The sequence below is a fragment of the Melospiza melodia genome, chromosome 1 (genome assembly GCF_035770615.1).
Source record: "Melospiza melodia melodia isolate bMelMel2 chromosome 1, bMelMel2.pri, whole genome shotgun sequence".
NCBI classification, from domain to species: Eukaryota; Metazoa; Chordata; class Aves; order Passeriformes; family Passerellidae; genus Melospiza; species Melospiza melodia.
The window spans coordinates 134,412,911-134,425,342 of record NC_086194.1 but is presented as its reverse complement, the minus strand read 5'-3'; the positions used below and the strand labels follow the sequence as shown (position 1 = coordinate 134,425,342).

The 12,432-nt window shown below is 36.6% G+C and overlaps 1 protein-coding gene across 1 annotated transcript in view; it reads right to left on the bottom strand.

Moving 5' to 3' along the window:
- Positions 1-12,155, bottom strand: part of RP1 (RP1 axonemal microtubule associated) — a 164,633-nt gene extending 152,478 nt beyond the window's left edge. The window contains 3 exon segments of the mRNA XM_063150435.1: positions 9,967-10,142; positions 11,517-11,710; positions 11,747-12,155. Coding sequence (XP_063006505.1) covers positions 9,967-10,142; positions 11,517-11,710; positions 11,747-12,155 — 779 coding nt within the window.
- Positions 12,156-12,432: the final 277 nt, after the last annotated feature.

Genomic DNA, 12,432 nt, shown 5'->3' with positions numbered 1-12,432 from the left:
AGTATAGGAAATAACACACAGATATCTGGCGTGAAATACATTAGACAATACATCTTGCTTTAGAGTTATAACATTAGTTTATTACATAGTATACACTTCAAACAGAAATATAACATTCATTTAGGGGAAAAACTACTAAAAAAACTGAGTGCTGGGTTTCCTACCTGTGCTGAACCCATTTTGCTTCACATCCAACTTCTACTTCCCTTCCATGTGCCTTCAGTCCCACACAGACACAATCAAAGCCTCTGGGCCAAGAGGAATTTACGTCAGCCTTTTATTATGTCCCCAATCTGGATAACCAAAGGATCATGACCCAGGGCTTATGTACATGCTAGTTATTCTAGACAGAGTCTTCAAGAGTACAGAATGGCCAAATTCTCATTCTCTACCTGAAAAGCAGCACCTTCTTTTTTCAGGTACACCTCTGACTTCCTTAACAATGAAGAGGGGTACTGTGCAGTATTAGGAATTAAAACCTAACCAAAAAACTGAAACACTCTCCCTAATCACAATACACATTAAATATTTTCCAATTTTGTGTGTTGCATCATTTACTGAAAATTGTAAACCATATATAGGTGCTTGCTACATACATGCAGTATTAAAAATGCTGTAAACAGGTATCCAAAATAACTCTAACAATGGATTGAAAGGTCCTGGAACATATTGCATATGCCTTGGATTCTCAAAATACAACATATTTACAAAAAAATAAACAAACAAAAGGAAAAAACCCAAAACAAAACCACAAATATAAGCTCTAAAGTACAGACAAGTTAAGTTAGAACACACAACTAAAACTTTCAGCGTATGTAGAACAATTTAAAGAGTAAGTGGTGCTGTCTCAGAAGGAAATATGGCAACAGCAGTCAGGAAGTCCATTGCAAACAGTCTCTGCTCTCAGTTCCTAAATATGCCCCATTTCAAGTGTCCTCTGAGTTAAATAGGCCTCCTTATTTAGTGTCTGGATGATCCTACACGGAAAAATCTATTTACTTACATACATATTCTGCAGCTGGCCTTTAAAATCTCAAACAGCAATTTTATAATGTATATGTATATAAAATTAACATGACTTCTGTTTCCTACTCGTTAGTGTATTACAGCATTTGAATAGTATTTCCTACTTTTCATTTAAAATTAAACGTATCTGTTGATTTTCTTCTGGGAAAAGCATTTCCACTGAAAGGCAGTTTTCAAACTCCTTCTCAAATGTCCTGGAATATAAAAACCTTAAATCTTGGGCAGGTATTTCAAATGTCAGTTCTCAGTTGAAAAAAAGCAGCCAACATTTTCTAAAATTAGATTATTGGTACACCACTACCTCTTAAAAGATAATATTTCACAGAAAAACTATTTCCTAGCCAAGAAATCATTGCCTTGGAAGTACAACTTTTCTTCATATAGTGGTTCCCATAAAAAATTAATTAATGTTTGTATTTCAGCACTGATATACAATTGTGACATTTTTATCTAGTTATTCACACTGAGAGTTTTATTGGTTGTGCCATACAGCAGTTTATTACGTGATTTTTTTTCTGAAGATGCTTTCACTAATCTAATGCAATGGAAATTCCAAGATCTTTATTACAAGTCTTTCTCATCTTTACTGTTTCCACTGTTCATTGTAGAAGAGCAAACTACTTCTTCTTTGTCTTCTTCTGTAGGAAGGGCATTTTTGTTTTTCAGATTTTCAGAGCCTTTATGTTCAGTGCTATTTAAGGAAGGGTCACACTTCAAAAATGTTTCAGAGTGACAGGTTTCTGCTGAATCTGCCAACATGGGAGAACATTTTTCTTCAACAATATAAATTAAATTTATTCTTAAAGTTTGACTTTTTTTTGTCTTTCCATTGGGTAGCTCAGTATTTGTGCCTGTGACAAGATCACTGGGTATGTGTTTGGATACACTATTTTGACAATTTCTGACTTCTATGGGGTTTGCATTCATATCCTCTCTAATATGTAACTCTCTTAAAACATTCGTGTCTTTCAAAGTTGAGGATGCAAGTATCCCAAAGTTACTAAAAAAATCTAAAGTGTTATCAGCATAAAACCTATTAAAGATATTATTGACAATCTTATTGATAGAGTTATTCTTCAAAGTCACGTAATTATTTTTGTCTGTCAGGTCTTGACCTGACCACTCTAAATGTTTGCTCTTTTTGGCCAACAGATATGGACCCAGCTGGTTCTCAATATCAGAAGCCTTTTGGTAGGCATACCCTCTCTGTTCCTCATTAATTGGTGTTACTGTTACCATAAGTATTGGACAATGTTGGCCACATATTGCATGGAGTCTATCCAGAGAATCTTCTTCACGAAGAGCACTTCTCTCAACATTACTAACACTAGTTGGCTGAGACTGTATGGGTGCAGCATTTGAAGGATTTTCCAAAGGATGCACCTTGTTATCGGGCAGTCTAAATTCTACAGATGAAAAGGCTGGAAAATTGGTGTCAGCCTGTGTGGAAGTAGAACCTACCATGGTTGATGGATTGGTCTTGTCTTTGTTTGGTGCAGGAAGGATCTTGCCATTGCGACTAGGTTTGCCTTTTGTATTTGACTCATCCTGAAAGGGATCTGAATCACTATTATGAGGCATATTGAAGTAGCTGCAAAAATTTTCAGGGGGTTTTACCATGTCTTCAAGTTCTGAAGAAGGGATCTCATCAAGGGCCGGGTACTGATCCAGGTTGCCAAAGTGAGAGTATGGGACTTCATCACTTTCAATTGATGTTGTATCCAAATTACCATACATTCCAATCCGTTCAGGTGGTGACCTTCTTATCAAATGATTTTCTTTCAGAAGCCATTTGCCTTTATCTATTAATACTCCTTCATCTTCACTAGCCTGAATGCTAGGTTGACAGTGTTGGTTTGGAGATTCCCCTAAGCAGTCATTAGTATAACTTGTCTCTTCTCTGTTAAGAGCAGATTGTGGTGTTGGTAAAGGAGTATTTTCTCTTCTTGATATACTGTCATCTTTGTTTACTTTTACGGGATATTCTTGTGATGGTAGTGAAGAATGTGAAAATCTCTGTGCAGAACAAGACATAGATTCTTGAGAAAAATAAATTATTTTTTCCCCCACTGCAGAGTGGAATCCTTCAGTATCCGCTTGAAATACCTTTGACATATAAGGAAATCCTTTGTGAAAGTCGGGCTTAAATGAAGCTTCTGTCTTGCCATAGAGCCTTTCAATAGTTCTCTTGACATATCCAGTATTATAATGTTTTTCAAGTGCTTCCTCCCCGCTTTCATTAGTAAAGTCACTGGATGCTCTACAGTTATTATCACTCTCTTCGGTATCTGGTCTGTAATCTGACCAGTCTGAAGTAGCAGGACTTTTTAAGCATTTTTTTAATTGAGAGCTGTCAGAACACATTTTATTCTCCAGTTCTTCTACTTGCAATTTCTGTTCTCCTTCAGTCATGTCACATTCTGTAACTTGCTTTGATTCATAACGAAATGATAAGGGAGAGACTGTAGATAACCTCTCAGAGGTTTCCTCAGATATTTCTGCATCTTCTTTGTCTCCCTGTACAGAATAGTCCTCATTATTATATTCTAGAGAAGTTTCAGCATCTAGTGTAGATTGGTTTTTAGGGGTTTTGTCAATATCTGATGACTTTGGATCAACATCCTCATCTTCACTTTTATCAGTACTAACAGGTGCAACACCTTTTTCTCCTTCTAACTCAGAAGTATCCTGATCTAAAATACAATTGTTATCATTAGAAGTTACACTATGAACTGTGGAGTTAGGTTCTACTGAAGATTCTGACTCTTCATTAGCAAATGATATATCTTGAGATTTTTCGTATAGGTTACCAGGCATTTCTTCGTTTCTTTCTGGTGTCTCTATAGCTGATGGAAGGCTGCAGGTATTTGAATTAGTATTGGCAAATTGACCATCTGGTGTTTCAGGAGCAGTCATGTCTAAAGCCTCTGTTTCTTTACAAAAATCCTTCTCTATATCAAAACAGCTTTCTGATTCCCCAGTTAATTTTAGAGCTTCTTCAGAATTGACACTGTCCATCACAGTACAAGGTTCAACTAATTCTTCATGTTCGTGCAAATGTGTATTATTAGGAATTTCAGATGTGGGCACATTCTCATGCGTGGAGCCCTGCTTTTCAAGTTCCTTCCTGAAGTGTACTAAGTTATTTTCTGTTGATTGTTGGAGATGTGAGAAGACAGCCTTCAGCTCATCGGCTTGTTCTATAGTTGCAGTTTGTTTCAGACATTTTAACTGCGTAAATATTTCAGAACAGCTACAGGCATTTTTTTGCATATCATCTGTGATTGTGCCAATCAAACTCTCTCTAAGATTCAGTAAAAGTAGCCAAGCTAAGAGGGCATTGGAGGAAGAACCAAAAGCTGCAGGAGAAAGATCCAAAAAGCTGCAAGATTTTCCAATGCATCCACTATGTCCTTTCTGCAGACCAAGCAAGGCTGACTGAAGTTCATGCAGCAACATGCTAGACACGCAATTATTCTGAACTTCAATTCCAATTTTCTCACTTACAATTGTGCAATCAGCTTGAACAGCAACCTCAGATCTTTTTCTTTGACATAGGTTGGTAACTTGAATGTCAACTTCTGCCATCTTTTTATCATTCTCATGTGCTTCATGAAACAAATGCAGCTTACTATCCTGATGAAATTCCGACTTTAGTAAATAGTTGGCTTCTTCTAGTATAGATGTACTAGAATGAATCAAAGAGTCAGTTTGTCTTTCATCTGAATCTTTGGCTGAGTCTTCTGAAATTCTCAATTTACCAATAGGCTTTAAAGGTTTTTTTGTTAGATTATCTTCAAGTAGATGTGTTTTTCCAGTTACATACACATTATTTGTGATAAATCTAGCTTCTTTTTCTATAGAAGTATCACTATTTTCTTCAGGAAAAGAACAGGCATTGCTACTCTCTACAGTCCCTTCTTTTTTCTTTATAGGGGGCAAGACAGAATTTGAGAAAGAATTTTTCAGCCAAGTTTGGACATAGTTTTCACGCGAATGCTCAGCAACCTTCTCTTGAAAATCCTCCTGGTTTAGAGCCTCTAGCGTAATGACACTCTCTAACATATTTTTCTTATTTACACCTTTACCTAGATTTTTCTTCATCATCTTTTGTTTTTTCTCTTTCTTTGATAGCAAATGTTCCAAATTATTCTTTTCCTTTTCTTTTTCAAAGATAAGATGCTTTGGCACTTCTGACAATGGCTTTGAAGTCACGGATGAGTCAGGTGTCTGCTTGAAAGAACTGGTCATAAGATGTGGGCCTTCTTTCTCAATACTAAATGTACCCTGACTGTGTTCAGATTCGTTGTTCGAATCAGCTGTCTTTAGACCATCTTCACTCTTTGCAGATGAAATGATACTGCTTTTTTTGCCTGACTTCAATTTTACTTTGGCTAACTTCTTGTTACTACTTCCTTTTTTTTTATTAGATGATGATGATCCATTTTGCTCCACTGAGTCCTGGTGATCAAAATCATCTTCAGGATTTATGGTTTTGTCTGAATTGGCAGATCCATCATTGTTTCTTACAAAATATTCAGATCCTTTTTTATGAGGCATTTCAGAATATTTATCCATAGCCTCTACTGTGGAATCCTGTGAGATATGCAGTCCCTCACTGCTAGTTATCCCTGAAATTTCTTGATGCTTTTGACTTTCATATGTATCTTGCTCTAGAAAGCTCGATGATTTTCTTTTCTTCTTTTTCTTTTTGGTGAAGGATGATGCAGACTCATTGTTCTCAATGGGTGTTGTCCTCATACATTCAGTCGTGGCACTGGTTTGATTCTCACTTTCAGTAACAGTAGGAAAGAATCCAGTTGTTTGATTTACTTTCTCAGAAGGACTCTTACTGCATGGAGGTGCCATAATTTTCATCTGGCTATGTCCAGCACAGGCTGAATGCACTGACTCTTGAGAAGTACCTACTAAATCAGCAACTTGGCATTTTATTTCTTCTTTTGACTGACACAATTCTGAGTATGTAATGAAAGAACTCACTGATCTTTTTATTTGTTTAATATCACATGACTTATGGATGTGATCTGCTGTACCTGGCCTAGCTGTCTGGTAAGTTTTTGACGATGACATGAAACCACTGATGTCAGCTTTGGAGGTTGATACTAAACTACTGTATGTACCTTGTTCCACAACTGATTTCTCCAATATATTCTGTACCAATTCATCCTCATTAGGCATGTCTAATGTCTTCCTGTTTGTGGTTTCTATTAGCTCACTACTTTTGTGGCTTACTTTAAAAAGCATTTCTTCCTTTACATTTTCTGAAGACAGCTTTAATAAACCATTGTCACCCATCTCATTAAACTTTGGACTACTGACACTTGATTTTTTTCTGCTTGAATGAGCTACCATGCAATACTCAGATGTTTTTTCTCCATTCTGTACTTCCTCACTGTAGGAAAACTGTCCTATTGTCTTTTCTTGAACCTCTTTCTCAGATACCAAGGTGACACTTTCAACCACTGCTTTCTTCTGTCTAACACGCCTTGGCCCAGGGGTGGGAGGCCTATAAAAGCGAGGCTTGATATTTCCCTCGGGTACATTGCTTACATCTAAATCTGCAGAATTGTTCTTCTCAGAGACATTACAATCAGCAGTTTTCAAATCAGATTCTGATTCTTTTTCTGACATTTCTTCATTGGATTGCTGTAACGAGTCTTCCTCTCCTTTATTGCAGCTCTTCAAATATGGAGCATCTTTTGGATTTATACAATCTGACATATTTACTTTGGATGAGCAGTCTCCCACATGCATTGCAGAAGAATTGCAGATGGAGACATTTTTGTCATCAGAAAGGCCAGCACGACTTACGGTGGTTGTCCACTTAATGGTTTCTTCCTCTTTAATTTTGAATCGAACTTTCATTTCCACTGTGATACTGCCATCTTGGTTAACATGAACAGACTTCTCAATGTCATCCTGATACTGTGCCACAGATAATTCTTCACCAATAACTGACCGATTTCCTCCTATCCCATTATGGCTGTCAAGAACATAGGAAGAATCTGAGTTGTTATCATTTGAGTTGTTATCATTGCTGGATCCTTTATCGGAAGAAACTGAGAATATCTGAGATCTTGAACTAGAGTCCATTTCAGCTCTCACTACCCATAATCACATTGAAAGAATACAGATTCATTCAGTAGACAGAAAGTAGAGCAGGCAAGTACCACGGATAAGGATCCAGGTGATGAGACAGTGAGTGGACAGGCAACAAAGAAAAAGAAGAAAGGAGAAAAATTAGTATTAAAGATGCTAATGAAGCGTGTTATTTTACATACTTTCTTTTTCTATTTATTTTGCATTAGAAAGTACAGAAAAAAAACATGGGTTATCTTGATATTCATCTATGAAGTTTTCTGAGAAAGAAATATGAGAAAGTCTTAATAAAGAATTAAGCATTTAAATACTTGTCTACTTATTTTTTCTTTTACAATAAGTTCTTTCTAATGCCAGAACTACAGTCTTATTTGAAGCTCCAAACCTAAAAAAGTACTAGATGATCTCATTTTGTACTTAGTTGAGAGATGAGGTTGCCTTGAGCTTTTGAAAGGATTCATAGGTACTCACTCGTTCGGGTTTTGAACAACCAGCTTTACTTCCTCCTCATGTTTTAGTGATCATTATATCACTTCCTACTAGTTCTTACAGTTATCACTAAAATGTGTCAGTAAAGATCAATATATATGTTCTTGGGCTTAATTTAACAATCTACAGTGCATTAGTAACTACTCTTTGTAGTGTCACTGACACGTGACTAAAGGGTTCATATCCAATCCTCTGACCTTCTGTAAAGAAGGAAACACTGAAGTTCTTTAACTCCTTGTAAAATCTGAACTTAAATCATGACATTTTGGAACACATTTATGTATCTGTACTGTAGACAATGTGCAAAACTCAGCAAAGCCTAAAAGAATACTTCTAGACTTCAATCATTTTTGAATGTGACCCAAAATATGTTAGCATACACAGTATATTTTCCCACAATATGTCTGGAATAACTTGGGTCTTTTAAAAATTTTATCTCATCTCTCCCACATAGTTGTCACTGAAGAGTTGAGAGCTAAAAGAACATGAGATAAGAATAAAGATTTTCTGTCTTCCAAGGTGTTCCACACATGCAAGGGAAACAGTGCAGGTATGCCCACACAAAGGTATGAACAACTGCTACGATATTTAAATATATATATATATATATATATATATATATATATATATATATGATCCACCATTAAATATATAGGTTTGACTTGCAAAAAGCATTTAACACATGTAATATTAACTTATCTACATTTCTTGAATTTAAGTTTGTTTGTTTTCTTAAGTGATTTCACATCAATACTTTTACAGTAATATATTACCATTATAGAAACATGTCTATAACTTCAGTCAAAAGGCCTTGCAAGCTTCTTGACCAGATGCTTTACCATGAACTGAATAAGAAACAAAGGGTTGTACTCATTCTTCTAACACAGACCAGAACTTATGCTTCACAAAGTAAAAATCTCACCTTCCCTGTCTCAGGAAATGGAATTGGAACAAAGATGCTGAAATTTCATTTTCCATGCTTTCATTTCATCAGTGATATCTCCTACACCCGATATTTTTTAAATTCTCAGGTTAAAGACAAAAAGAGGGTTGGTTCTTCCTCCCTCCTTCTGTGATTGCTGTTGACTAAGAATTAGAAGCAGGAGATAATCATATTCAATAGCTCAGGTTTTCTACAATTGCAAGGCTCTGTCTCAAAGCAGAATCTAGGTAGGATTTTTGTTTCTGCAGAACTTTCATTCTCAAAATGTTCTTATTCATTCTCTCTTGACTCATTAGTTATGCTCTGCAAACAGGTCTCAAGCTGTGCAAGTCAAAGTACGTGAAGGCTGAAAAAAACTTAAATTAATAGCCTGGTGGGGAGATGATAAACTGCAAGGAATGTGAATGGAACTCCCTCAAGCAAATGGAAATCAAATGTCATATATTAACGTGCTCCATGACACTGTCAGGGTTACTGTGGAAAGTCCCAGTACAGTAACAATTACAGTGTTCCCTGGGTTCTCCAGTACAGCATGAAGCTGTAGCAAGAGTAGACAGTACTCTGGATTAAGGAAGTTCCTGCAGACAGCACCTCAGCCCTACAGGATGCTCTAATGTCAGGAATTCCCATAGGATTTAAAGATGTGGTACTGCAGGATTTCGTTTCCCTTAGGCTATTCATCTAGCCTGACTTCTCTCCAGGATCTCCTCACTTTCCTGCTCATCCACTGGCCACACTCTTCCTGATCTTATCGGTGGAGCAACTCGGTGAGTGACCAAAGAGAAAGTACATATTTGTGAATCTTTTCCCAAACTTATTAAAAAGTATATATAACAGCCATGAGGATATAGGAATGGACAACACTCTGTTTAGGCAAAAGCAGTTTCAAAGACATGATGAATTTGTGAGTGGATGGATGCTATACTAGTTTTCCTATTTATGTGACAAGAGAAGAAGAGTAAGTCATGACAAGCCAAACCTCCACTTGTTAAGTTCTGAAAACTGAAGTTTTGCCCAAGCAATTCAATGAGACCCTGAAGTAGCCTGAGGTTTTACTTTTACCACTGTTGTTATTAATTCTGACACCAAAAAATTAATAGCAATGGCAATCAAGTGAATTAAAGTGAAATATACTCATAAATTTTCATCCATGTTCTAAGTCTATCAGAAACAAAATATGCATAGTAGCTGAGTACTTAGCAGAAACTTGCATTTTAAAAAGAAAATTAACACTTTGATCTTTTGTAAGCTATAGAGGAGTCACAGCAGATATAAACAGTTTCAACTGGCCTTTCTGAATATCCTTGATCCTAGTAAGATTGTCACTGTTTGTGTCTTATGCTGAGAGAGATAAACAAATTATTAAAATACAAATTAATTCAAAGAACTTACTCTTTTCACTTTCTGACTTGGCATTTGCTTTTGGGTACACACGATTTCCAATTCCAAGCAATTTAGCAGGTCGCAAATACCCAAGGGATTCATAATTGCTTGGTTTAAAAGGCTCTCTCCCTGCTGCAACTACAGCTCCAGAGCACAATATCAGGGCCTGAAGATTAGGAACCTGGAAAAAGAAGTAACATTAAATTCTCTGCATTAGTAACCACCAAACACTAATGTAAGAGGTTCATCTCTTTCAAGCTTTAATATCTTCACTCCTTAGTCTCCACATTCATTTGCAGTAGACTATTAAATATGCATCACAGCATGGAATTAATTTTTCAATTCCTATAAGGCAGTTCCTATTTCTGTGAGGATGTATCTAGTTATATGAATATAGCAGATAATTACTTCAAGAAGTAACTTGATCAAAATTTTCTTAAACAGATCAAAATTTTCTTAAAATTTAAGTGTTTAGACACGTAATTTTTTTTTTATTGTTGCACAGTGACTGCTCATAGTCATGAAATATGAATATGCATTTGGAGGTAGACATATGTATGAAGACATGGAGGAAAAATTCAGAATGCAGCACAAGCAGTTGATTAATACTTTCACAAAGGAACAGGAGACCACCATAGAGCATCATACTTTGGAAAAGACCTCTGGAGGTCATGTAGTCTAACCCTCTACTCAAAGCAGATCTGACTGGATCAAAATGCTCAGAGCCTTGTCTGACAGTTTTAAATGTAGGTTCCAAAATATATTACAAATTAAGGCTTACAAACTGTACTTCACTAACTTGTAGGTAATATGGACGGTTTCCCAACCTAATATACAATTTCAACATGTGAAGGGCAAGCAAGAGATTTCTTTTGAACTCTTAGAGTTCTGCACAGATTTCTCTTTCTAGATGCCTGCTAAGTGCAACCATAAGTGCTTTTCTGTGGTTAAACAACAGACAGAAAAAACACTGAGATGAAATTATACAGACAGCACGTGAGACTAAAATCTGAATTATTAGTGCTGCACCATCTGAGTTTAGAGGTACAGAACCTGGTCTATGGTTTGAAACTATGATAGGCAATCAGGTGTCAGAGTTCCAAGTCAGTGATGGCAAAGCACTCTGCATTTGTGCAATGATAAAAATACATGTGGACATTAGATACTACTTACCGTATTCTAAAACATTAAAAATCCCAGATAAATATCATTAAGACTAAAGGAAGCTCTTGCATAAATGGATAAAAGTACAGAATTGGCAGCATGCCTTAAAAAGGTCTGAGTAAGAGAGAAAAAAATTGTTAATTTTTCTCTTTTGCTTAAAATGAAATGTGTCCTCACTAACTTCTCTCTGTTCACAAGATTCCAGCATATTTCCTCCAAGCCAGTAGCCCTTCTGAAGGGGAAAAAAGCATAGAAGGTAAACAGTTGAAATCTAGCACATCAGATCATACATCAGGACTAGGTTTATATCATGGATACAAATTCTTTTTTATTTAAAATATACTAGAAGAAATCACCAAAAAAAAAAGTCAGTATTCATCCTTTCTCTCACCTTTCTGCCATCAGTGGTATAGAGCTTTGCAACTGGATATTGCATTAACTCGCTCATATAGTCCAGAAAGGCCTCAAATGTTTGTGTATTTTTCTTTCCCAAAACTACGGTGCGCCTAAGTCTTACATCCCCGTTTTTGAAAACAAGCATCTTTTTGGGAGTTGTTATTCTGCTTTCTCGATGGCCAAACCCATCTTCATTCTGCCGTGCTAACTGCACAGCTCGCCGACGAGCACTGACAGGCCTGCTGATCTGCCAGGGCAGTGGCTTTTTGCTGGCCTGTTCCAGGTTGATGGGCTTCATTTTCCTCTGATGGGAACAAATATAGGATTTTCCATCTTCCAGATCCTCCAAATTGGTGATGCTGTGCCTCCCTCTTGGTGTACTAATATTCCTTACTCCAAAAGGTAACGGGACCCGTTTGGACAAACTATCCAGCAAGGCATCAAATGTCTTGTAAGACCTGCTATTAACAACCATTTTGATCCCATTAAACTGGGGATCTCCACTTTTATAGAAACAAATCCGTTTTGCCACAACAGGTTCGGTAACGTTGAAATGGCGCGCGGATAAACTCTGCTCACTCTCCGAGGAGTTTGGATGATTCGCCGAGTAACTGCTGGAAGGTGTTTCACTCATTTTGCCAGTAATCTGGAAGAAAGAGGAGATGGATGTAAAACTTCCTCTGTGACTGGTAAAAATATGATCTACATTTTGAAAGGTGCAGGAAGAGGATTTATGAGAAACCAACAGCAGCGTGTTGTGCCAAAAATCATTGGATTTAAATGGATTCAAGCTGTTATCACTAAATTCCACAAAGGCTCCAATACTGTCAGATTAAGTTAGCATAGCTCTACTTGCTAGTATTCCCAAAACTCTCCAACATAATTTCAAATCTCTTATCATTTTGGTACAA